General features: G+C 42.0%; 1 protein-coding gene across 1 annotated transcript in view; it reads left to right on the top strand.

The window, feature by feature from the left end:
- The window catches only part of myo10 (myosin X), a 172,598-nt gene that overhangs the window by 41,810 nt on the left and 103,113 nt on the right, over positions 1-27,675 (top strand). The window contains exons 2-3 of the mRNA XM_028592842.1: positions 4,348-4,446; positions 22,092-22,250. Of these exons, the coding sequence (XP_028448643.1) occupies positions 4,348-4,446; positions 22,092-22,250 (258 nt within the window). The remainder of the gene's footprint in view (positions 1-4,347; positions 4,447-22,091; positions 22,251-27,675) is intronic.

The following is a 27,675-nucleotide window of genomic DNA, read 5'->3' as shown; positions in this document are numbered from 1 at the left end:
TGTGGTCTGTCTCTTAATACGTTCTGACTTCCTGTCTGCGGCTCTCCAAGCCTATTGGTTACCAAAGGCTCAAATACAGTATATAGTTTTAGTTTTTTTAAAGGAACTAAGAAACCGCTCAATGCTTGTATTACACAAAAGAGGAAATAGTGCTTTATAGTGGACCTTTGCTGCATGTCATCCTCTCTCCCCATGTTTGCAGTCTGTCTCCACCAGGCATAAAGAGCCAACAAAGTGCAGAAAACCAACAAGAACAACAAAAATGGAGACTGTATAGAAATGACACAAAAAACAAGACTCACCGACGATCGCAGGTCTTCTGCAAGATCGAGTTGTCCTTTTATAATTTGCACATCAGAGTAAAGAAAGACGAGTCGTTTCTCTGTCAGACTTTGTGTCAAAGATGAGCTTGTTTATGAGTTTCCTCCAAGCGTCCCAGGACCTTTTTTTTTTTTTTTTTTTTTTTTTTTTTAAGCAGTTTCCCCTTTTCAGAAAGGACCGCCGAGGGTTTAGAACAACACACAGCTCCCCTCTGATCCAATGCTGACACTGCAGAATCAGAATCCGATTTATTGGACAAGTATACTTACATACACAAGGAATTTGACTTTGGTAGGTGTTAACTCTATACATTCAACAAATAGACATGTAGTAGTAAACATAAACAAATAGTAATATGGACACATACTGTACAATAGAGACAACAATAGGCACATATCAACATAATATACAAAAATAAAAATATACAAATAAGACATAATATCAAGACAAGTACACATGGGGTGGGATGTAAAGTGCAAAAAGTAATAGTGCAAAGTAGTGTGCAAGATGCATATTGGAATGATAAGTATGTAATGTCTAGGGAAGTGGGTGAGTGGCCAAAGTGGGGATGACCCCACTTATCCGCAGACATGAGCTTTACCGTGTGTGTGTGTGTGTGTGTGTGTGTGTGTGTGTGTTTTTTACTTGCCATCCATTCATGTGCTAACTTTTTACCCGGCCAGGTGCCCCTCTTACACCGCCCCGGGACGACTCTGTCAGAATGAGGGCTTGTGGGTCAAAGATCGTACAGACTGCCTGCTTCAGAAAGAGCACCGAGGGGCATCTCGCTGAAGTGCAGCGTTTGTTTTTCCCATTAGCATTAGCTCGTCACGCTAATGAACAGCGGCACATGTGGCTTTTTGATTAACGGGAGGGGGGGGGTCCACTCCGAGGGGCCCCTCGCTTCTTTAGCTCAGTCATATTTCAACAAGCCGAGAGCCAAGTGCACAGTTGCGTGCCACTGTCTGAATCTCCCACTGCATACCATCTAGGGCTGCATATGGCGTGTGTTTTCCATTAATCTGCTGACTATTTTCTCGATTAATCGCTTTGGTCTATAAAATGTCAGAAAATGGTAAAAATGTCCGTCATAGTTTCTCAAAGTCCATGGTGACGTCTTTTAAATGTCTTGTTTTGTCAGTTTAAAACCCAAGCATGGTTAGTTTAGTACTAGGGCTGGGTAGCGCCACTGATTTCCCAATTCCGATTCACGAGGTCCCTATTGATAATGTTTTCGATTTGATTTCCGATTCAATGTCGATTTGGGATATTTCAGTTGCAAATCTAATGTTGCTTGGATATGAAAGAGATTTTACAATTGTACAAGGTTCCCTCTAACTTGGTGCATTATTAAATGGATCAATGTTTACATGAAGAATCGACCCCAAGGCAGCTACATTAATTTACTTTTTATTTAACGTGAACACAACACAGTCGGGGCGTGTTGAGTGACATTTCATTCAGATTTCTTGAGGTGACAGAGGGACTCCTTTTTAAAATGGCCATGCCCGTTCTTTCCTCGCCAAAATAAAAGCCTAACTTTGGAGCATTATTTAACCTGCATAGACTAGTTGGTACCAATGGATTCCTTAGGTCTTATAGTCTTATATGATACAAACAAAGATCGGTTCTGGATTGTATTAATCAATATTGGATGATTCAAACAAAAATAGATTTAAATCGGTTCTTATTCTGTATGATATAAAACAGAAAAAAAGCAGGAAATCTCCATATTTGAGAGGCTTTTTTGAGAGTGTTTTGTGGCATATTTGCATGAAACATTTCTTTCACGATTTAATCAATTAAGAAAATAGTTGGGGACTGTTTTTCCGTTGATTGACTAATCGTTTGGTCGACTAATCGTTTAGTCGACTAATCGTTGCAGCTCTATCAAACTATTATAATCCTCAATAATCATAAAAGGGGAAGGAACAAACTGGAGCATGGGTCATGTACTGTACTTTCTAGATTTATAAAAAAAAACGTTTCTAAATGTGCACCCACTGTTTTGTTACTGCAGTACATCCAAAGCCAGAAAAACATAAAAAAGACAGAGATACAAACCTCCAAACACACAGTTAAGACTTAAGACTTTCCTCCTGAATTCCCCAAATTCTCTGCTAATTCTCCACAGCAGAGTGTGGGGGCCGGGGGGACTGTAGTGATTAAATATCCAGCTGTTAGCTTGGGGGGAAACACTGTAGCAACCAGGAGCAGTAAACTCAACAAGTCGACGGGTATAAAAAGGTTTTGTTTTTTTCTGACTGTCGGTCAGTAAAAAACATCAATAAACATGCAGGTTTACAGGCCGCCTGGGCCACTGCAGGTACAGAGCTCTGAAACCCAACGCTGCACACTTTTCCACGCTTCCATCACACGGCGAGGGCCTCCTATTGGTTACACGAAGGTCAATGCCATGGTGATGCCATGGGAACAACAGATAAGGCTAATCCTGCTCCTTTGTGTCATAAGCACAGGACAGTCCTATATAACATGAGCCCAAACTCCCATTTTCTTTAGATCACAAAATAATACCAATAACACAAATCATTTGTGTGTGATCTCAACAAACTGTGAAATAAGTGTGTGTTTTTGTTTTTTTAAGATTATTTGTTTTGGGGCATTTTAGGCCTTTATTACATAGGACAACTGAAGACAGGAAAAGGAGGGAGAGAGAGAGGGGGAATGACATGCAGCAAATGGCCACAAGTTAGATATATACATGGATGGATGGATGGATGGATGGATGGATGGATGGAATTTATTAATCCCAAATTGGGAAATTACTCTGTTACAAGCAAGTAGCAAGTTACCAAGGACATACACACATACTCACTCACACACAAACCAGAGATACAAGAAGTAGACTAGAAATAATAATGTAAAAAATAAGATGAAATAAAATAAGATCAACAACTGAAAAATATACTTAGATGAATGAACAAGAATGTACATGTATATAAAAGTTGGAATTGAACCGACTGCCGTTGCAGAAAGGACTGAGCCTCTGTACATGGGGCCCACGCCCAACCAGCTGAGCTACCCAGGTGCCCCAAATAAATTTGTTTTTAATGATTTTTTTTAATCAACTCAGCTGGAAAACCACTTGTAAACAACAAACAATTTTTTTGCACATCAGAAGCTTTAATAAAGATAAGTTTTAGTTTTTTTTTTCTGGGCCATTTTAGAAGCCCTGTATGTGGAAGAACTGTTTTTCTTTTTCCTTTTGCAACATTAACATTCATGGTTGCACCTGGAGACACGGTTGCTTCGCTCCACTACCTTCCTTTAGAACATTTTCCGTGCACATTAAATCAGTTGGTGGTTTTTGTGTGCTGCTTATACTTGTACTATTAATCATTACTTTATTAGCCTAATTGGGTGTAGAGAAAGCTATGCCTCTCCAGCTTCTCCCGTAGCTCCGGGTAGATGTCCTGCATTGACTTGAGTGTGAGGTAAACTGTGCTAAATCCTGTCTTCCCCATCTGCAGCACTGTCTTCCATAATTGCGCAGCCAGGCCAGATTGTTTCAGATATCTCATGAGTCCTTTAGCAGCAGATATGGTCTCTCCTATAGGCCCTATCCGGCACGTTGTCGGCCAGTGCGTTACCCACACTATTCGGCTGAGGGAGCTGTAGGGTCGTTTCTTCATTCGGATCCATTTGCGATCCATTCCAGTCTGAATAAACAAATAACGCAGTTTACGTGCTTCGTAGTTGCATTATTCATTAAGATACTTCTAAACAGATTTCTGTAGTTCAAACAACTCGGAATTGTAGTTGAGAACATCAGTTCTAACGGCCCATCTATTAAAAAATTGTCGGGTTTAAATCCAGCTCATAATTACAGTTAATGTGTCGGGCCGGGTCGGGCTCGGACACAACGTGCACGGGCTGAGGTAGGGTCGGGCTTGATTTTTTTTGGGCTCGATCTAAGCTTTAAGCCTGTCAGATTTGGATTAGCATTACTCTGTAAAGAATTACTTCCAGTACCTGATAAGTAAAACTCATTTATTTTTCCTGCAGGGTGATCGGGTGTGGTTACGGGAGGATGAGCAGTACCTTCCCAGCACCGTGTCCTCGTGCTCTGGAGGGGTTGTCGCCTTTGCCACAGACTATGGCCAGGTAAGAACGACTGAAGTTTCTCTCATGTCTCTGTAACCACAAAACCATCTTTTTTAAACTGAGCGTTGAATCCCATCAGAACTTCCTATCCTTTTCAATCTTTAAAAAAAAAAAAAAAAAAAATGTTTATGAACAACTGCATTTTGACGTCAGGATCCCAGTTGCAGTTTGTAGTTCCTGGGCCATGTTGTACCCTAACCCCCTAACCCTGACCTCCTAGCATATCTAAGAAGAAGAAGAGACATGAAGTGAGGGAACCAAAACAGCTGACTTTATTCTCTAAATGTTCCAGTTTCGTAACTCACTAAAGTTGGAAAACAACCCGTCACAGGACAAAGAACAAGCAATACAAAAAACACAGGGACTCTGTTGTTGTTTTCTCGTCTAATACCCATACTTGTCCCAAACCATGTGATTGCTTTTGATTTCATTATTGGTCTAACTTGTGTAATATTCACAGTGGTTCAGATGTGGCAAAGTAACACAAGTTAATGCATTAACCCTTAGAGAACCGACTGCCGGTGACCGTAGTAGATCATTGTTTACATGATCCTGTTTAAATCCATCCATTGTCATCCGCTTATCCGGGATCGGGTGGCGGGGGCAGCAGCTCCAGCAGGGGACCCCAAACTTCCCTTTCCCGAGCCACATTAACCAGCTCCGACTGGGGGATCCCGAGGCGTTCCCAGTCCAGGTTGGAGATATAATCCCTCCACCTAGTCCTGGGTCTTCCCCGAGGCCTCCTCCCAGCTGGACGTGCCTGGGACACCCCCCTATGGGCGTCCTTACCAGATGCCCGAACCACCTCAACTGGCTCCTTTTAGATGCAAAGGAGCAGCGGTTCCACTCCGAGCTCCTCACGGATGATCGAGCTTCTCACCTTCTCACCCTCTCTCTAAGGGAGACACCAGCCCCCCTCCTGAGGAAACCCATTTTGGCCGCTTGCACCCTGGATCTCGTTCTTTCGGTCATGAAATTCATGTTTAAATCAATATAAAATTAAAATAAAAACATAACCGCTAGAGCATTTGTTCTTCATGCAGCAGTAAGCTAAGGCTTCTGTCTTTTGCGTCATTACGTTGTACGCTCGACATGACGTCATCACGTTACTGGTGCAAAACTGCGTGAAACTATTCTATTGCAGATTAAACTATCAAAACTGCTCATATAAAGGAGCATATCTCAAAACCTTAAACAATATACATGTTCAAATGACTGCTAGTGTTAAGAAATACTTTTCTTAACACTAGAATGTTTCCAGATTCAGAAATCTTTTGGATCAATGTAATTTGCGTGTTTATTTAGTAAAATGTGATTAAAAACACATGCCCCATTTTTGTATTTCTTTTAAATTCATGACACAATTTCAATACTTCTATTAAGCATTAGGGTTTACTGACTTCCATAACATTTTAGCTTAGGTGGTACTGATTTTGTGGATATGAAGCATTCGAAGATACTCCAAGAAATTACATTACAATGAGCAAAAATACCAATGTAGGCACTGGCGGACCATTGCACATTTTAAAGGGTTAAAAGGCACTTTTAGTATGCCATTCTGACTACTTGGCAGAAACAGCCTAACATACTGACTGTCCCACAGACACAAAAGTCTGCAAACTTAACTGTTCACTTTCCTGACAAGGAACATTCCCGTCTTTGCCATACCTCTTCTTACGCTGACAGATTTTGTAAACCTCCAAGAGAGCAAAGGCTTAAAGAGGTCCACTTATAATTTGGGATCAACTCAAGATGCTCTAAATCCCCTGAAACCCCATATGGTTCTTTGTGATCCGTGTGTTGCCACAACAGCGAATACAGACGAGGTGAAAGACATATGGAACAGGGGTCACAGTGGCTTTTATGTATGTTTTGGGTTGGTTATTAAGAATTAACACAAATAAACCCGTCAAGCATTTCTACAGGTTTAGCCTGACGAGCCAGACCCACATCAAGATGTCGGGTCTGGGAGCTCACCATTGGCAGGGCTCACTCCGAGGGGCGGAATAATAGGTTGTCTTTCAAATTCTCTCGGCACGCAACAGGATAGCACTACAACCAACCAGAGCAACGCTAGTTGATAGATTAAACTTTTGCCGTATCCGGTCACACATCTTCTTTTTTTAGGAATGACTTCAGTGCCGTTCTTTGTTCTCTTCTCAAAGACAAGCTGAACTCCAAGTCTTCCAGAGTCGCGGCCAAAGCCGATTCCAAAGACCGCTGTTAGCCAGCAGCAGCAGCAGCAGCAGCCATCTTCTTTGTTTTCAAGTAGCAGGGAATTCACGCGGAACCGTCACAACTCTGCCGTCATTGTGTTAAGCCCCGCCCACTGACTCTATACACAACGTGATTGGCCTGAATAGAGTTTGGTTTTTCCAGCTCGCAAGCCAACAGAGAGTTGCTAGACTGACCCTTGCTGCAAATTACATTTGCTGCCACTAGGGTGCGTCTAGATTTCTAGGCTACTAGAGGTTAGATTTGACATAAAACATTCAGTCCCTCCAGGATTTGGTGACCTTTTTTTGAGATTGTTGCAGCCCAAAATGCCTGATTTTGCGGGAGCGTTCGTACAAAATTGCGATAAAAGTTGCAATGTCTTTTGTATGTTTTTTTTTTTTGTATAGTTCTTCAAAAATAAAAAGGAAACTTTTTTTCGGGGAGAATAAAACTACTCTGGGCTGAGTTTTCCTAGGAACCTTACCAAAAAGGTCTCAGGATGCTGCAAATGTTGGCATATTATGAAAATGGCTGGTGGATTTAAGACAAAAAAATTTATTGAATGAATCAAATTTGAACATATGTGTCAGTGGCTTTAAATTGTTAGTTCATTTCCTATCCTGGCCTGGGACTCACATTCATACGGTTCGATAAAGTAGCTACTTATTGGACTTTAACTTATCATTGCACTTACAATAACGAGCGTAGCTGTCCTCAATTTAGGTCATTGTGTCGTCTCATCTCCGGTTTTTTCTGCATCCTCCGGGTGTTAGTGTGCGCGTCAGTCGCGGGGGTAACTCAGCAGCCCCGCCCCCACCCGCTGCAGACAGCCGACAGGATTGAAACAGCAGTGTGACAAATTGTTACAGCGTACATTGATGTTAAAATGTATACAGGTTGGCAGGACGGTCTAAAATGTTTGGCACGGTCTTTCGCTGTACGTTTTGTTGGTAAATGTGAGATGTTCGAGTCTTCATATCGGAAAACAAGCTCTCTCTCGCTCCAGCTTGGTCAGTGGCTCTCAGAGTCACTGACGTAAAGTCTGGCACGTGGGACTGCTGGGATTGGTTGAAGTTGCGGGGAAACTCCGGTTATTGGTCAAATTTGCGGAAATGTTGCGTGATTGGTCAAAATTGCGAGTCGCACCAAAGTCGCGGTGATTGGTTGAATTCGCGTGAATTGGCGCGATCGCGGCATCGCGAAATCCTGGAGGGACTCAACATTTTGTCATAGACTTCTCCCTCTGTGAGGTGTTAAACTCCACAGATATGGATTGACTGTAAAGTGGGATGAGGGCAACATGAAGTGTGTATCTTCACACCGTGGGAAGCTTTTGAAGCTTTTCTTTGACTCCAGAACAACAAAGGGATCACGTGGAAAGACGAGACCAAGCTAGCAGTATTGTGTCGTCTCAACACACCTCACAATTACATCTTGATGGGTTCATAAGACACCACAATGTCAGTTGCAGTGTTCAAACATTTCATCACATTTCACAAAATGATAGATCATTTTAAATGTAGGGAACCATCCATGTTATTTTTGGGTAATTTGGTTAAAAAGAAACCCATGTTTCTGATATAAACATTTTGATAACGGGTCAAATTTGACCTGAGAACAACATGAGGGTTAACCGAAGCCTTTAAAAATCAGGCCAACAAACATTAAAGTGTGTGAACAGGTTAGTTTTTATTTTTTTTTGGCGGGAGGGGGGCTCCTGTGCTGACAGCTTTAACAAAGACTTCCTGTGTCGCCGGTGTGCAGCAGAGGGTCAGCAGCAGAAGGCGCTCTGTAAATGAGGGATTTAGGGTCATGTCGAGCCAGCGTATTGTGCTGCAGATTTACCGGCAGATTAAAGCATTCTTATCTCCTGGCTCTGACTCGCCCAGAGACTCTATTAGACCCCCGTTCACTGAAGCTAATGAGCCTCCGCACCACAGCAGTGGGGGAATGTAACCAAGTACATTTGCTCAAGTACTACATCCAAATGTTGAGGTACTTGCACTCTGCTTGAGTCTTTTCTTTTCATGCCTCTTCCTACTTCCACTCCGCTACATTTCAGAAGGAAATATTAGACTTTTTACTCCACTACATTCATCTGTTACAGCTTTAGTTACTAGTTGCTTATAAGGCTGGGACGATATGCTTTTGTCCTGATTCTTTCCCGATACATGGGCGGCGATTTTCATTGGTTGCGATATTAGAAGTATTAAGATAAGATGAGCCTTTATTGTCTCCTATAGGAGAAATTCATCTTGGGCATTCAAGAGAAACGAAATGGCGACACACAATAAACATATAGTTAACTACATAGAAACATAATCATACATTATCCCATCCAATGCTTCAATGAACAGCTAATAAACCTCACACAATACCTTTCCTCACAATCCCAGAAGAACAGAAGAGAACCCACAACACATCCTCCCCCTCATATTGTACTTCATTTGGATAATGATTGCACATTTCCCGTTAACTCACGCTGTGGTCGTTAATTTCTGTATCGCACAATGCCCAATTGCGTAATACCATATCAAATAAACTATAGCATATATATATATATATTAGCACCAGTACCCTATCAGGCATTGCACATCCTATTGCGATTGGAGAGCACTGAGTATTGCGATTTAAACAAAACAAAAGTTTAATAATACACTTCTATAGACAATATATAATGAGACATTTCAAAAAACAGATTGTTTTCTAGGAAGAACGCACATCTCATGTCAGTCAGTCAGTCTGACATTTATTTACTTTGTAAGTGGAATAAATGTTAAGTACAGTCTTACGGAGCCGCTAACTGTAAAAAAAAAAAAAAAAAAATTCAAAAAAATTAAAACTGAGCTGGAAAAAAGTTGTCCTCTGTACAGATAAAGATTCTGGTTTGTTCTTTCATCCTTTTTAATCATGTCCCTCTCTTGTCTCCTTTCTTCTCTTCTTGTCTCTCACCCCTTTGTCCTATCTCCTCTTTATTTCCCTTCTCGTGTCTCTTTTTGTCCCGTGTCTTCTTTTTGTCATGCCTTGTTAGGTCCGTTTCTTCTCTTCTGTTTTGTCTTTTGTTTCTTCTTTGTGTCTCTTCTCTGGTCTCTTGTTGTTCTCTCCCATTCAATAATGTCCTCTGCTCTTCTCTTTTGTCTGTGGTTTTTTAAACTTTTGTCTTCTTCTCTGGATTTTTTTTTTTTTTTTTTAACTTTCTTGAATACCTTACTGCTCTTGTTTTTGTCTCTAATCATTAACCCTTGAGTTGTCCTTCCTTTTTTTTACAGGTTTTTGTGGCTTATTCAGACACAAAAAACGTTTTTTTTCTCTTTTCAACGTTTTCTTTTTCAATGTTCTTGTAGCATTTTATGGCAATTTTTCCCCCCCACTATCACCAGTATACACTAACGCCAACTTATTACCAATATTTTGACACTCCATTTGACTCGTTTACAAAAACTGTCTATATCAGAACTATGACAAAAGATCATTGAAAAAAGTGACAAATGTTGGAGAAAGCTACAGAAACGCAGAAAAAAATCGACAATCGAAAAAAAAGTTACCAAAAAAAATAGGAAAAATGTACAAAAAAAATTGGAAAAAGCAATACAAAAACTTTTTTTTTAAATTTACGAAAACAAAAATTTTAAAAAAACGAAAAAGTGATATTAAAAATTTGAAAAAAAGTGGAAAAAAAAATCCACAAAAACGTCAAAAGTGTAGAAAAAGAACAACAAAATGTTGAAATTTCGACGCAGAAAAACCCAAAGTTGCCTGGTCGACGGGAAGACAACATAAGGGTTAAGATCAGAGGATGGTGATGGATAATCACAGACTGTCAAAGTTTAGTCAGAATAATGCTGTAAAATGAAACAAAACACCCAAAAGTCAATGAAAGTAGTGAACCGATCCTCCATTTGACTTGTGAAGAGTGTTTCATGTCGATTTGGGGCAATATGGTTGAAAGAAAACCCAAATTTCTGCTATAGAAACTTTCCTCTCTTGTTTCCTCTTCTCCTCTCCTCTCTTGTTTTCTCCTCTCCTTTACTCTCCTGTTTCCTCCTCTCCTCTCCTCTCCTCTCCCCCAAATCCTCATTCTGTTCTCATGTTTTTATCCTTCACTGCCCCATACAAATAAAGCTTATTATTTGCAGTAAATAACTCCAGCAGCCCTGGAGATGATGTTCAGTGTTCATAAGTGACAGATTGGTGTTTGTTCATACGGACAGGAAGGTTTTAATTTGCTCAGCTCAGCGTTGGGAAATTAAAGGCAGCTCCCAATCTGTTTAAGAGCTTTAAAAGTATTAGCATTAGCTGCACAAAATCCTTTTTACTGCAGCGATCGACAAACTGCAATGACATGAGTGTCAGGAGGGAGGTGTGTGTGTGTGTGTGTGTGTGTGTGTGTGTGTGTGTGTGTGTGTGTGTGTGTGTGTGTGTGTGTGTGTGTGTGTGTGTGTGTGTGTGCGTGCGAATGCAGGCTGTTCTCATGAACTATTTGTATATATAGCTACAAAAATGAATGCACTGTAATTTGTATATATTCCACGTATTCACTTCTGTATGCAGGGGGGGTGGGGTGGATGTTTGTGTCTAGCTTTCAAGCGGGGGAATTCGACTGGTCATGACTGTTTTCCCAAGGTGGTCCCTGCCTGTATACGTGAACGGTCTTTATAATCTAACTTTTTAATAAACTGTCTGTACACTTACAAAGTTCTCAATGCTTCGGTTTACATGTAGGGACCCTCATTATGCTACCGTGGAAGTGTGGTGCCATTTTGAGCCTTGTTAGTGGTGTAGAAATAGAGATTTCTTTTTATTTTACCAGTGCCCTGACGACTATCGTTATAAGCTAATTAGCGGTTGCGTGAAAACAGATCCCAGAGAAGGGTCGACTCGGTACACATGTGTTATCAACCCCTAGATTCATTTTGCGCCGGATTTCTCCTTTAAGCGCACCGCTGTTTTAACCCACACCACAATTTTTCGTTTTTTCCGTCATCGTTTTTCATTTCGTCACTTTTTGTCAGCTACACTCAATGGCAACGGGTCGCTTAACCCAGTCGCCATGTGACCGACCCTCGGTTGTAATTTCGTAGGATATCATACGAATTGTTGTGCGTACGTTTTCGTACGATGTCATACGAACCTGTTCAGGACAATGCGTTGGTCTGTGTCTGTCTGTCATCTTTTGTGTTGCTGAGGATTGTGTGTTGTCATCCACAGATTTGTGTGTGTGTGTGTGTGTGTGTGTGTGTGTGTGTGTGTGTGTGTGTGTGTGTGAGAATTACAGGTAGGCTATGTATATGTGTGGGTATTTATGTTCATGCTTATCACTTTGTGTGTGTGTAAGTAGTTAATAATTACATCTACTGTTTAAGTCTCCGAGTGTGTTGAGTTTACTGTGTAGAAGTGTGTGTATATTTATGTTAATTTCTATGTGAGTATATATGTTAGTGACAGAGGAGGATGTGTCCATCTGACCAACTCTATATATGACTTTACTTTACAAAGTTTGGCACTTTTTGCTTGCACTAGCATTAAGCCTCTTCAGCCGTACGCTTGTAGCCTCAGAAAACAGCCCTCTGCCCTAAAACTCCGGCTGACATTCCTTCAGATGTGTAAGCAGTTCTTTACAAGGACGACCAATCAGCTGAAGGCAGCCAACCGCGTCGGCAACATTCGCCAACAGCTCGAGACTTTTCACGACAGCGATCGGTTTCTCTGAGCGGAAGGAACGAAACTCTTCATTATGTGCCGCTAGCGGTGAAAGCCGAGATCTCCCTCCTCCCCCCCCTCCTCCCCTCGCTGCCCTTCACTGTGTCTGTCAGAGAGTTGAACAGGTAACCCCTCCGCACGCCTCGGGCTCCCCCCCCTTCCCATCTCCATCATCATCATCAAAAGCAGCAGCTGCTATTTGAATCACCATTCATCTCCCGCTGCATTGTCCCGCAGTCGGCTCGGGACGGGGCGGGGGGGGGAGACTGTCTGCACGGCCGAGAGACGGTGAAACCCGAGCAAGACGAGAGAAACCCCACGACCTCCAAGGACTCAAACACTCGCACATGAAAACCTAGAGAACCCTGCGCTCATACCTACGGGCACGCTGAGCACACACATGGAGGCCTTTCAAAGCATCATCAACTTGCTGAAAATGTACCATTCTCTGAGTGTTAGGGATAAAAATGTGCCCTGAGTCAAAGCGCCTCTCCGTACAAGAAAACAACATTTCAATATACAACTAAGAATAACTAAATAACCTACGCTTTTGGAAAGATCAGCCTGCTGTGAATGCACTAAGTTAAATAATTCTTAATTCCTGCAAATTACCATACCTTGCAACATGGGAAATCTGTTAAATATGAAATGCACTTGCTATTATATCTCATCACTGCCCCCCTCTCATGTGCAATTCTTATGTTTTTGTGTAATTGACTGATGGGAACAACTATCTTTGAAATTGGTCCAGTATTAAGCAACACCACTGCAGTCGGCAGCGGGGAAACAAGCCGCAAAAGTTAACGGGCAATTGCGCACCTTCAATTTCCGTCCACCAGAAGTGCTGGTTTTGCTGCTGACAGGCTCAGGTTATTATTCTAAGTGTCTGACAACATTATGGAAAGGGCCCCTACAGAGATAGACCTTTTAGTTAAAGGGTAAGATGTTTGGTTTAACATGAAACAGCTCCAAAATTACTTTTGCCAAACCCACCAGACTCCATTGAAATAAACAGTACTTTTATCATCGTAAAATACACTTCATTCAAAGCCAACAGAAACTAAATGAAACTATCAAAAGCCGTCTCGGTTCGTCTTTCCGCTGTTCCAACAATCACCACTCTGGTTTGGTTGAAAAAAACAACCTTAATTCATCCATTGACATGAGAAAATATGCTGGCTCTATACACGCTAAAAGTCCTGTTTATTTAAATGGAGTCTGGTGAGTATGTAGATGGGGATTTCAGAACGGTTTCTTTAACAAAATCAATCAATCAATCAATCAACATTTATTTATATAACACTTTACAGTCACCAACAGGTATCCAAAGTGCTTCACATCAGAAACCAAGACTAAAACACACATCATATAACATAACATACAAAAAAGAATGACATATAGAAACAATAAAATCAGAAAAGGTTACATAGAAAATAGGAGAGGGAAATTGTCACACCACTACTATGTATTAAAAGCCTTTCTAAACAGATAAGTTTTAAGTCTAGACCTAAAAAGTGCTACATCTGTAGTCATCCGAATTTCAGGGGGTAACTTGTTCCAGCCTTAATCCAACCTTGAACTAATAAAGGCATGAATCGCCTTTTCTAGATCATGCCTGTTAAGGAAGGGCTTAACTTTAGCCAGGAGACGAAGCTGGAAAAAGCTCATTCTAACAACATTGCTAATTTGCTTATCAAATTTCATGTTGCAATCAAAAGTAACCCCCAAATTTTTGACAGCAGGCTTATGGTATGAAGCCAGGGCTCCCAAACTCAAAGCTGGACCGTCTGGCATATCTGAAGTACTGAAGATGATACACTCAGTTTTAGCTTCATTCAAATGAAGAACGTTTTGTGAAAGCCACAACTTAATATCATTAATACAGCTAAGCAGGGAGTCTAGTGCAACACTGTCATTCGATTTCATAGGCAAATAAATCTGTAAATCATCTGCATAACAATGAAAAGACAGGTTGTGTTTTCTTATAATAGCCCCTAAAGGCAACATATATAAGGAAAACAGGATGGGGCCAAGAATAGAACCCTGGGGTACCCCACAGGAGAGAGGAGCAGTTGACGAGGATAAGTCACCAATCATAACAGAGAAGCTTCTATTTGCCAAATAGGATCTAAACCAAGTACCGAGCCTCAGATGCCTACACAATGCTCAAGGCGAGAGAGGAGGACTGCATGATCCACTGTATCAAATGCCGCCGTGAGGTCCAAAAGCACCAAAACAGCAGGATTCCCGGCATCTACAGATAAGGCAATATCATTGTGCACTTTAAGTAGTGCAGACTCAGTGCTATGACGTGATCTGAAACCAGATTGAAATTTTTCAAAAACAAAGTTCTGTTGCAAAAAGGCTTGTAACTGTATAAAAACAACTTTTTCCAAAACCTTTGACAGAAAAGACAGATGAGAGACTGGTCTGAAACGCTGTAGGGTCAAGATTAGGCTTCTTAAGTAGGGGCCTGACCACAGCATGTTTAAAGGCAGCTGGGACAGTACCTAAAGTAAGACTGGAATTAAAAAAAGTAGACTTAAGCCAATGGTGCTATTAAAAACCTCCTTCACTATCCTGGCAGGAACAATGTCTAAAGGACAATTGGTCGGTTTCATGTGTTGCACTACCTCGGTTAGCAATGTCAAAGAAACTGGCTTAAATTCCCCAAACACAGCAGAGTGCACAGGAGAAGCAGGCCTAGAGACATTGAAATTAGCACTGGCGTTTTGCCTGACAGATGCAACTTTGTCAGTAAAATAACAGAGAAATTTCTCACATGTACTCTTTGAAACATCTGTCGGAGCAGAGGTGCATGGATTTACAACAGAGTTTATCACATTAAATAACACTCTGGGTTCATGGCAACTGTTAGCTATGACGGATGAGAGATGCTGCATCTTCGCCACCTTCACAGCCTTCTGGTATGCTGCTAGACTGTTCCTTAATGAACCCTGAAATGGGCCCTTGTGGTGTCATTTAGCCAAGGGTCCGCCTTAGGTTTAATAGTTTTAGTCCGAGCAGGGGCAATAGAGTCTAAGATTTCAGTGCATGTGGAGTGAAACACAGAGAGAATGTTATCTGGGGAAGAAGGAGATACCAGACCATTCTTTGCATAAAACTGTGAGCCCACAAAACAGTGATGCAGCGGCGCCTAGAAGCTGAGGATATAGGCCTATTAGCAGGTGGTGGAACACTAATCTCAAACCTGATGGGGAAGTGATCTGAAATACCAGTTTCTGTTATTTCACTGAGTGAAACAGAAAGCCCATATGAGATGATGAGATCCAGGGTGTGGCCGAGATAATGTGTCGTCCCTTCCACACATTGATTAAGACCAAATGAGTTTAAAAGAGTTTTAAAATCATGAGCAAGTGGGTTTGAGGGACAACACACATGGATATTGAAGTCCCCACAAACCAGGAGCTTGTCGTATTTAGGAACAACATCAGCTAAAAACTCTGAAAACTCGCTCATAAAATCCTTGTTGAGTTTTGGTGGGCGATAAATAACTGCACACAACACAGGAGAGCCCAGATCAGCCACAAACAGCTGAAGCTCGAAACTATTATAACAAGATGCAGGTAATAATCTGCATCTGTACTCCTCTTTTAAGAGAGTGGCCAGCCCACCACCTCGACCTGACGCTCGCGGGGAGTTGAGGAAAGAACAGCTGGGGGGGAGGAGCTCCGAGAAGGCGCTGTCATCCCCTGGTTTCAGCCAGGTTTCCATCAACAACAGAAAGTCCAGAGTATTGGTCTTAAAAAAGTAATTCAGTATAAAAGTCTTGTTTGTGAGTGATCTAGTGTTGATCAGCGCCATGCGAATTGAGCGTCTTTCAGTCTGTTGGGAAGCACGGATGATCGGGCGGAGATTCCCATGCTCGCAGCCTCGCTTAGAGCGCTTCCTGTTGCAGCAGCGGGAAGACGGGCACTCGGAGTTGGGTATAGTCGACCGGAGCCACCGGTAACTGTATACCGGAGAACAGTTTGCTGCCGCCAGGGTGCGTCTAGATTTGGGAAAGTAGGGTCCAGGTTACAATTACCGGAATTACCCTTTAATAATGTCGATCAATAAAGACTTTCAAAAATGCTCAACCACCAGCTGATACACTGACATTTTGGTGGTTACACATCCACCTTTAAACTCTTTCAGTATCAGAAAATATGACAGACATCTGCCTCCAGAAGTCCATATCTTCCTCGGCCATTCATTAGAAGTTTCTCTAGTTCCGAGTCTTCTAATTGCCTGAACGTACTGTATAATGTGAATTCACTTTCCTGACCCACGTAAGTAAGAACAACAAACTTTATCCGGACTGATCCGGGAACACCGCGTGTTGATCCGAGGGTCCAGCAGTGAGTGCGCCCCCCTCCTCCTCTCGCTCTGCACTGATGCTGTCCTCACGCTTTTGTTTCACAGAGATTTACTCCCGTTAGCATCTGTCGCTAAGCTCAGCGTCCGGGGGCCCCCTCCGTGGGCTTTGTTTTCGAGGCGTGGATCCGCCTCAGCTCCACACAGACAACTGGACCAATTAGAAACCTAATTAGGACAAAGCCAAAAGGACAGCCCGTCCTGCTGAGGCCTGACTGTATATTGCTGTGAATACTGTCCAAGACAAATGGAGAGAGAGAAAGAGATGGATAGCGTACTGCATTTCTCCTGGCTTGGGCCCCTCTGTTTCAATGAAGGGGAAATCCAATGCTACATGGCACAATGCTGCTTTAGACAACAGCGTTCTTCTGATTTGTTTCAACCAGTGGTGGAAGAAGTATCAGGATCCTTCACCGAAGTAAAAGTACTAATTCCACACTGTAAAAATACTGTTCTTTATCCTGCATTACACAGACAGCAGTGTAATTCTGTGTGTTTTTTTCCAGATATGTAGGATGTTAAAAAAGGATTAGAACCAGATCGTATATGTGTGCCAATAGATCATAAGATTGAGCAGAGATTTCGGTGTCATTTTCATCCCGTGACAGTCTTCTTCCAGCGGAGGTGACGTGATATACTGCCAGGTGGGGAGTCATAAAGTCAGGTGCTCGACCTGTTGATGCTAACAGCCTCGCTCTGTTTTACTCAGCGGTCAAACAGTTTAACCGTCTGATTTACAGCGGGGAACATCCCGCTATCTCACGTTACAGAGGAGGGTAAAAAGTGGAAGAATGCCTGGTAGTTAGAGAGACACTTCTCTGGCTCATACATCACACACATGCAGCCCTGGAACGCTAACTGAATATTAGATATAATATAAATATTTAAAAAAGGGCCCAAATTCACTCAGTGGTAAAAATAAATCGGCGGTTGAAATGTAAACCAGAGTGAAGCCAGGTGGAGGTGAAATACGGCAGCGCTCGGCAGTGGAAGAAGAAATCAAATCCTTTACTCGCTAAGTCAAACAAGCCGCAGCACTGCAGCCACAGTTTGAATCAAAATACTAAAATAATCAGCAGGAACGTGTGGTACAGTGTCCAAAAGCAAAAGGACAGATTTGAAGAGGATTGTACTTAAATATCACTTCTTCAGTTTGCGGGACTTTCGTGCTTTCAGATTATTTAAAGAAGGAATAAAAGGAAGGAGGAGAAAAGTATGGAAATGAGCAAATAATGGAGGAAGGAGGGAAGGAAGGAAGGAAGGAAGGAAAGGAAGGAGGGATGGAGGGAGGGAGAGAGGAAGGAAACAATGAAAGAAAGATGGAAGGAAAGAAATAAAGAAGGAATTAAGAAAGGAAAGAGAAGGAATGAAGGAAAGAGAGAAAATATGGATGGAATGAAGAAAAAGAAGGCAAAAAAGGGGGAAAAGAGGGATGGAATATAGGAAAGAAAGCTGGAAAGAAAGAGAAGGAAAGAGAAAAAGGAATGAAGAAAAAGATGGAAAGAAAAAGGAAACAAGATGGATGGAAGGAAGGAAGGAAGGAAGGAAAGAAATAAAGAAGGAATGAAGGAAAAGAGAGAAAAATGGAATGAAGAAAAAGATGGAAAGAAGGAAAGAAAAAAAGGGAAAAAGATGGAATATAGGAAAGAAAGAAGGAAAGAGAAAAAAAGATGAATGGAATGAAGAAATGAAAAAAATGAAATGCAAGATGGATGGAATGAAAGAAGGAATGTGTGTTTCAGCAGACGGCTGTGTAAGATGTGTGTCAGAGGACAAGGCTGCAGCGTCTCCAGACTAAACTCTGGAGCATTCGTCCTCCAGCGATGAGTCCAAACCGGTTCAACCATCCCTCTGACCTCCAGTCCTTTCAGCCAGAGAGATACTGAACACACATATTACGTCTAGGATTCTCTCACTTTAGTGTTATAAGGTGGAGTTTTAGCCTTTGTGCCTCTGCAAGGTCAAACTTTAGTCAAAACATGCAACACAAGTCACAACTTTTAACTCCAGTATCAGTCGAGAGGACCGTTTTATCGTGAGATAAAAAACATCCTACTGAAAAATCTTACGTATGTTGTAGTCTACCAAATAGCATGTTAGTGTGGAGCTTATTCCCTGGAATCCTTGTGTTTTCTCGGTTTTCCTTGGATTGGGGTGGCACCTAAATCATGGTTCCAGCTGCCGCCGTGGTCCTGATCGATGCCCCGCTATGCCCTACTACGCCCCGCTACACCCTGCTATGCCCCGCTATGCCCTACTATGCCCCGCTATGCCCTACTATGCCCCGCTATGCCCTACTATGCCCCGCTACACCCTGCTACGCCCCGCTATGCCCTACTATGCCCCGCTATGCCCTACTATGCCCTACTATGCCCTGCTATGCCCTGCTATGCCCTACTATGCCCTGCTATGCCCTACTATGCCCCGCAACGCCCTGCTATGCCCTACTATGCCCCCAATGCCCTGCTACACCCCACTATGCCCTGCTTTGCCCTGCTATGCCCCACAACACCACACTACGCTCCGCAACGCCCTGCTACACCCCGCTACGCCCTGCTACGCCCTCAACTGCTACAACTATTATTCCTAGTCATAGTTCCATTATCTTTATTGCCACTGTTCATCATACCAACTGCTATAATTATTATGAATCATATTTCTCTATATTTGTATCTGTGTCTCTGTGGAGACACCAAGAGTCTGGTTCTGTCTGTGGTTTCTGCCTAAAAGGGAGTTTTTCCTCACCACTGTTGCACCAAATGCGTGCTCTTGGGGGAATTGTTGGAATTGTCTTTGTAAATTATAGAGTGTGGTCTAGACCTACTCTATCTGTAAAGTGTCTTGAGATAACTCTTGTAATGATTTTATACTATAAATAAAATTGAATTGAATTTCGGACGCAACCATCGTCATTGTGCGGTCACATGTGTTCAGGGCGCCTTGGGAGAAGCTGTTGTTTACCTTCTGTATAGTTCCTCTGTGAAGATTTACACCGTCAGACTTCAACCACGTTGGTTTCTGGGTGGAAAAAAGGAGCGCAGCCAAAGCCCGGTGCTGTCTCAGCCTTTTCCACAAACAGACACACCACAAAGGATATTCCGTAACACACACTGACACACACAGGTTAAGACATTTCTAAGAAGAGTCCATGAGGTCTTTCAGTGGTTTCAAACCAGTGGTGTAGTCTACGTGATACGCAGGTATACGCAGTATACCCACTAAGAAAGCTCCAGGATTTCCATATTCCCTCTTAGAAATGCCCAATGATATAACAACATACTTTCCATTATATTTTTGATATATTTTGAGTTGTCATGTGTGTTTTTCTTCTTCGCATAGGATAAATAAAGGTATTGCCACTGTAAATGGGTGCATGAAGGTTATCTGAATGCAGGAAATGAGGTCTTTGACACTCAAAATAACCCTGGGGGAGGACAGCCAGACCCCCCTCTATGATATGCCCCCCTCCCCCAAAGGCAGATCCTATATGAATAGGCCAATATATTTATATACAGTACAGTAGACCCACTACAATACATTAGACTACACCACTGTTTCACGCCTTTGTGTCATGTGACCCTGAGAAGCTAAACGATGTTCTGTTGGTGACGTCCCCTTTTCAGATCATTACATTTAAATAGTCTAAAGTTAAAATTATGATCTCTTGTTCTACTTTTAGCCTGATAATCCGCTGTTTTTGAATTAAAGTGCTTTACTTTTCTTAGCCATATGTATGAAGGGTTCATGAGAACAGCCTGAAGCTAACTAACTAGCTAACTAACTGTAAGACCATTAGGAATGTATAAACACACACACACACACACACACACACACACACACACACACACACAATGAAGTCTGGAATTTTGTGAAGCTGGTCGTTGACCCACTGTGACCGAGCGGCTCAGGGCAACTCTTCCTGAAGAAAGCCAGTCTCTGTCTGAAGAGTCAGTCACATCTGACACACACACACATACACACATACACACACACACACACACACACACACACACACACACACACACACACACACACACAAGGCCTCATTTTTAACATTCCAGTTTCATTGACGCTTCAGAACGTCACAGAATCGTCTTTCAGACGAATGAAAAATGATCTAGTCTTTTCAACGCCGCGTCATCAACCTGCATGACGGGTTTATTACTCCCGCAGCTAAACTAAACCGACGTGGCGTCATCACATTAGTGTTCAAACGAACACACTTCCATCATTGAAGCTACTTTTCTGGGTGCAATTTGCCGCGACCTGGACCGGACCTTTAACTGCTCCAGGAAACGAGACACCAGAGTGCTTACATTCTCTGAGAAGTAGACAGTTACAGGGAGATAACGGACTCGTTAGACTAGTCCAACGTAAACCGTTTACAGTCAACAGTCAGTCCTCAAAGTCCCGGAGAGGAAAGTAAGCGACAGTAAACACACCTCCACTTCTCCGTCCGCTGCTGGAGATCATCTATTCCTGCTGCACTTGGTTCAACTCTAGTCTTCATTCAAGTCCAGAATTACTCTCCTGCACCTCTAATGCTCACTGATTAACATGCTATATCTCGTTTATTTTAATATGAACACGCAGAAATGTAAAAATGCCGTTTCTGATTTTTGGAGAGTAACGTAAAAAGCTGGAAGCTTTTGGCTGGGTCTAGTCACAACTATTAGCATATACGTAGGAATGTCAAAGTACTCCTTTAAACTTGGGGTAACTGGGATTCTTTTACAGAAAAAGGAAGGTTCAGCGATAAGGGTAGTTTATTCCTCCCGTCTAATACGATCCACAGGAGCATTTTCCTTTTTCATGCTAATCGAATGTGTCTCTAGCTTGAAACAAGCTAGGGCAAACCGGTAATTAGCCGCTAACGCTAGCATTCGGGGCAGAGGGTAAATCGCTATTTCTACACCACTAACAAGGCTCAAAATAGCACCACACTTCCACGGTAGCATAATGAGGGTCCCTACATGTAAACCGAAGCATTGAGAACTTTGTAAGTGTACAGACAGTTTATTAAAAAGATAGATTTTAAAGCCAGTAGCGTTCATATATACAGGTGGGCGCCATCTTGGGAACACAGTCATGACCAGTCAAACGACGAACGCCGTGCAACCAGTACCATAGCTCAAACACGGAGACACTTTTATTAACCCCTAGTTTCCCTTTGCACCGGAATTATCCTTTTAAACAACTTATGGGAGCCTTTTTTAGATATATTTCAGCCATACAGAACCACTTGATCCTTTGTCTTTCAGGATATCCACTCGTAACTTTTGACACATTTGAGTAGTTCATTTTTCTTTTCTTATTTGATTCTCTTCATGTGTTTCTGTTTTCTGCCCCAGGTGTACACCTACAAGCAGAATGCCCTGAGCAGACAGAAGGTGCAGCCCATGCACCACAGCAGCGTCAGAGGGGTGGAGGACATGGCGGCGCTGGAGGACCTCCACGACGGCGCGATCATGCACAACCTCTTCCTGCGCTACCAGCAGAGACACATCTACGTGAGTTTCCCACCCGCTCGGCCACACTCGGTGACTCAAAGCGTTCCTAAACGTTGGGCTGAATCTGAACACACTCACCTGTCGCCGATGATTCTGAACATTGTACGAGTAGCAGTTTGGACTTGCATTTTACAAAATCTCGCAGGCACTAGCCACCTTATTGTGCTAATTATTTAGTATTTTATTTGCAGAGGCTAAGGAAAAACATGTACAGTACATGTATTAAGAAAGGTGAGGAAACATCAGGCCTGAGGCGTGTGAGGGAGAGAATGTGAGAATGCCGAGAGCGTCTGACAGACGGACTCTATTGTCATCTATTGTATCTGCAGGATCAGCTTCGGTCGTGCTGTTAGGGTACACTGCCTTCTTTTCAAAGCAGGAATCTCCCATGAACGGCTGAAGTTGCTCAATCATTACGTAACAGCGGAGATAACTGTCTAGACGCAGGCAGATAGGAGAAGGTGGCAGCTCGGTCAGAAAACTCCACATTAATGTGAAGTGACAGGGATGTGAAGAAGGGCTTTTCATGGCTCAGAATGGGCCTTTGGGGGGGACACATACGAAGCGTGGGGTCTGGGGGGGGTCCTGCCCCAGGAAATTTTAAGCACAAATCTATATTGAAAACGTCCTAATTTATGTCAAGGAAAATACAAAATTCTGCAGGTAACAACTGTAAATGTTAAATATGACGGGATATTTGCAGTAAGGGAAGGGGGCTTTCGCATCTGACTATAATTGACTACGAAGTCCAGTTCATTTGATTAGTATGAAAAGGACATAACCGTGTCTTTTGTATAGATATAGGTTGTATATTACGCCTATGGCATGAATACAACATAGATTAGAGATGGGGTTGGCTGTGGCTCAGTGGTAGAGCAGTTGCCTGCCAATCGGACGATTGGTGGTTCAATCCCTGGCCCTGCTGTCCCCTGTTGAAGTGTCCTTGGGCAAGACACTGAACCCTGAGTTGCCCCCAATGCTGCGCCATCGAAGTGTAAATTAATTTTTATCTCATGAGCAGGTGGCACCTTGTATATAGGTGCCACAGGTCAGCCTCAGCCACAGTGTGTGAATGGGTTCCTGTACTATGTAAAACTGCATTAGTATTAGAGTAGTTGTTAAGACTAGGAAAGCCCTATATAAAAACTAAAAAAAAACTAAGATTTTATAGTAGTTTCAAACACACAAAATGTTTTATTTCTTCAGAATCCTTTAGGATAAGGCTGCCCAAGTTTGGCCCATGCTCTTTTATTTTGGCCCGCCATGGCATTTGACATGCCCATGCTTATTCTCCTCTTATTTCGAAAGTGCTGTAAAATCCTAACCCTAATGACTACCAAACGTACATTTTGTGCAGCTAAAAAGTACTTAATCTGAGTTTTGAAACAACCGATTGATTCTCTGTCCACATAAAAAAATAATAGGTCAGTTTCATTCTGTTGCATCAGATCTTTATTTCCAGCTCTTGTGGTTGCGCCATGAACTATGCCAATAGTCCTTTTAGACGCTGCTATTCTTTGTGACATGGGGAATAACATTTCTCTCAGCCGCAGCTAAAAGAAGCGTTCAGAATAAAAAAAATAAATGAAAAAAAGTTGTTGCCAGCTCTGCAGTGTTGCAGTTTATGCTGTTTTATTCTAAAACACTGCTCACCTTTAGCTGATGCTCATTATACATGTTATCCACAGGCCATTATATAATGATACATCTAAAGGTTTTGCTTGGATCGCTATGTGCAGGCATCACCATTTTTCTTCTCCCCAGAAAGGCTTATTTCCTAAAGAGAATTGCCTTTAATGACAATAAATTAACAGATATTTATGCAGGTAGTTGAATTCTGAAGTGTTTCCAGGTGTGTGAAGGAACAAAAAGGTAGCTAGATAGACAGATGTGTTCAGCATTACACGTCACTGTTCTATGACTGCAAATATAAGTAATGTAAGTTTGTTCTCACAAAGTAAATCAATTCTAATCAGAGAACACAAATTTAAAAAAAAAAATGTGATAAACTTCCACAGGTTCAGAATCAGAAAATCTAAATCAGAAAAGGATTTATTGCCACAATAAGTTAAACTTCTGTGGAATTTACCTAATTGGTGCATACACGAACAAACAAACGATCATATTAAACGTTTATTCAATTCAATTCAGTTTTATTGTCATTGACACAATGTGCAGGTACATAATGTAACGAAATGTAGGTCATTGCTTTCCAGCACAAAGTGCACAATTAATATGAAATAAACAATAAATACTAGGGATGCACCAAATCCAGATTTTGGGTGTTCGGCCGAATACCGAATCTACTGTTTAAGATTATGCCGAATCCAAAACCAGATCCTACTCCCAGTTTTTAGCTGTGACTGTCCTTCCTTTGCTGTACCTGAAGTTGCTGCATTCTGGCTGCTGTCTAGAGATTCCTTCGTGCACAACTCGTATTCTTTCAGATGTTTCATACGAAATGTTGTAACAGTGGCCATGTTGTGTATAGTTTAGGGTCCTCGCCACCACCAGACCAATCAGCATTGCAGACTGAACATGTAGCTGGACTTGAACAGCCTTCTTTTGACTGAAAGTTCTGCCAAACAACAACTTTTTCTGCTCACCAGTTCCATTTTCACTTTCTCACAGCCTACTGCATTGAAGGCTCCACCTACGTAAACACCTTCCCCTAATCAACGGCGCCGTCATTATGTCGACCAGCGTAGCGCGCGTAGTGCAAGCGTAGGATTCGGCTCGGCAGAAACCGAACCCTGTCAAAAGCCCAATATTTGGCCGAATCCGAATCCTGGATTCGGTGCATCCCTAATAAATACAGAAACAAATCTACACATACAAAATAACTATTGCAGGTACCTGCAGTAAAAAGAGGCTGAATGGGTTGAGTGCAGAATGTTTAAAGTTTTTTGTTGGACTACAGCTTGTTTCTAGTGTTACCACGGCTGCGGCGTTGAGTGGAGCGATGAAAAGCACAGGTGAGTAAAAAAATGTTTGTTGGGGGTATTGTAATTAATATAAAAGGTTTAGCAGCACTAAGAGTGGTACAAGGAGTGGTAGCAATGTGCTAACAAAGTAATTTATTCCAAACTGTCCTGCTTTACACGTCGAGCTAATTACCAAACAAAAGCCGCTCTGTTCCTGTTGACCCCGGTCACAGTAAAGAAGTCTATACTGTACGTCTACTGTATGGTGTAGAAAACAATGGCACATTTAGGACAAATGGCTCCCTCTATATGGTTAATGAACAAACCTGACCCAGCACTTTCTGCAGCAAAACAAACCCGGGCGACAAAGGCCGCCTTGTTCTTTCTGCACGCATTAGCCGCGGTAACCTTTGACAAATGCCATCTTGTTACTTTAATTACATCTGAATGCTCCCGTATGGTCGAAATTATCCAATCAATTCATCACAGACGCCCGATCTCCACTCTGACTGGGCTTTTTTTTCCCTCTTTGGACCAGAAGCTGCAGAGAGGGAAAATTTAGAGGAGAGGTTTTGGTGAAGTGGGCAGCAGTAAACCAAAGGGAAGGGCTTCAAACCAGAGAGTCAACAACAGCCTCTGATACAGCAAACAGGTTCAAATTATATTTCAAATGGGGGCTCAGATAGTCTCAGGTAAGGTACAAATAAACCAATAAATAGTGGGGTGCTGCTTTGTTCCATTAAATCAGGCTAATAACCAAAGTAAGGGGCGTTTTTTTCTCGTAATGAACTTCATTCATATAGCACCTTTAAAAACAGAGTTTACAAAGGGCTTTAACAGACAAAGCAAGGCAAAATATGTCTTTGTAACCAACCCATGTAATTCCTAATATTATTTTACCTTTTGTAATGGCGATGTGTCCTCTGATTGGGGGAAAAAAAAACTCAAAATCAAACATCCACCGAGGCATCGAAGGAGTGAATTTTACGCAGGTCAGAAACGTTCATTGTCCATGCAAAAGATGGTGTTTTTGCAAATTTGACGACAAATTAGCAGCTTTGAGCAAAAATAATGAAGCAGAATGAATGCAAAATTTGTGCATCTGTTAATTCAATACACATTTTATACCACAACTGCTGTTATTGCTACTTAAATGACTGGGTTCAGTTTAGTTATTCATGGAGAGACAATTGAGAGGCCCAAACTATAGACAACGTATAAATCAATAGTTTAATGTCACATCCAGTGATTAACTGCTCTTGGACCATTGGATGCCTCCAATGTCTGGATCATGTTACTTGATGAAAAATGGCCGCCCATCGTCAGCCCGGGCCTCCACGTTCCTGCCAGATATCCGTCCTGACTTTTGCACATTAGTGTTGACAGCTGAGACGTTCCAGAAAACCGTTGCTTCAGTGACTTGTCCCGTATTTATTATTTTGCGAAAGTCAAGTGCCCTCATGGACATGAGAAAGGTTATTTTCTCAAGTGTGTTACAACAAGTTCTCCAAATAGAGCTGCAACAATTCCAAATGTTGCTGTACAATTAATTGTACAATTGTGACTGACAACATAATTGTCTGTTTCGGTCAAATATAAAAATATTTATGTATTTATTACTTTTTCAAACAAATTTAAGTTTGAATGAATAGAGAAAGTTGAGGTGACGGGCTAATGGGGCGACATCAAATGCATCAGAGCGAGAGGCCCTGGTGTCATAACCTGTCAGGGGCCCCCTGAATTCCTGAAAGCACCCCTGCCGACTTCTGAGAGAATTAAATAAGAAGAATTAATGACTTTTACAAACATCCACCAAACCAATCACTCTTCTCTCTTTCAGATTTATGTTTGTGTCTTTAAAAGACAAGAGTTGTGTTTGGCTGCTCAAAATGTTGCTGATTAAAGAAATTGTATCTTATTGTACTATTAGACTTACTACTAGTGCATTGGATTAGACCTCATAAATGTATGAGATGGTTTAGTGCACCATTGCAGCCATAGTTTTGAGTCTATTGTTTACAGCATGCATGTCCAAAGTCTGGCCCGGGGGCCAATCACGGCCCCAGGTTTCATACGGCCCGCAGCCTCAGTTTGTGAAAGACAAGAGCAAGAGTCCTATGTTGTAAGCTTAAATGTTAACAAACTTTGCATTACACATAATAAGTTATGTTTAAAATGAACATCCATACAGTATCTTCGGTTATCTGACTACAGATGTAAAAGTAAGGCAGAATTATATATTTTTTGGATTTGTTTACGCCTAAGTGGCGTTGATTTGGTTACCTTGCCAATTGGTTACGTTGTTGTGTCTTGCATGGAGAACTATTTTATATGTTACATTTTCTGTATAATTTAGGGCAGTTAGTTGACTTACACTTGGGGGAATGTTTGTTTTGTGGAAAACAGAGACTGTCCTTCCCTGAAAAACGCTCCTATAGGTTGTTTGTTCAAGCAGCAATTACGACTAATCTTTACGTTTATAGTGGCGGTGCCCTCTAGTG

Source organism: Perca flavescens, chromosome 12 (assembly GCF_004354835.1).
Source record: "Perca flavescens isolate YP-PL-M2 chromosome 12, PFLA_1.0, whole genome shotgun sequence".
NCBI classification, from domain to species: Eukaryota; Metazoa; Chordata; class Actinopteri; order Perciformes; family Percidae; genus Perca; species Perca flavescens.
Note: the sequence above shows the minus strand (reverse complement) of the source record. Positions and strands in the feature narration are given on the sequence as shown.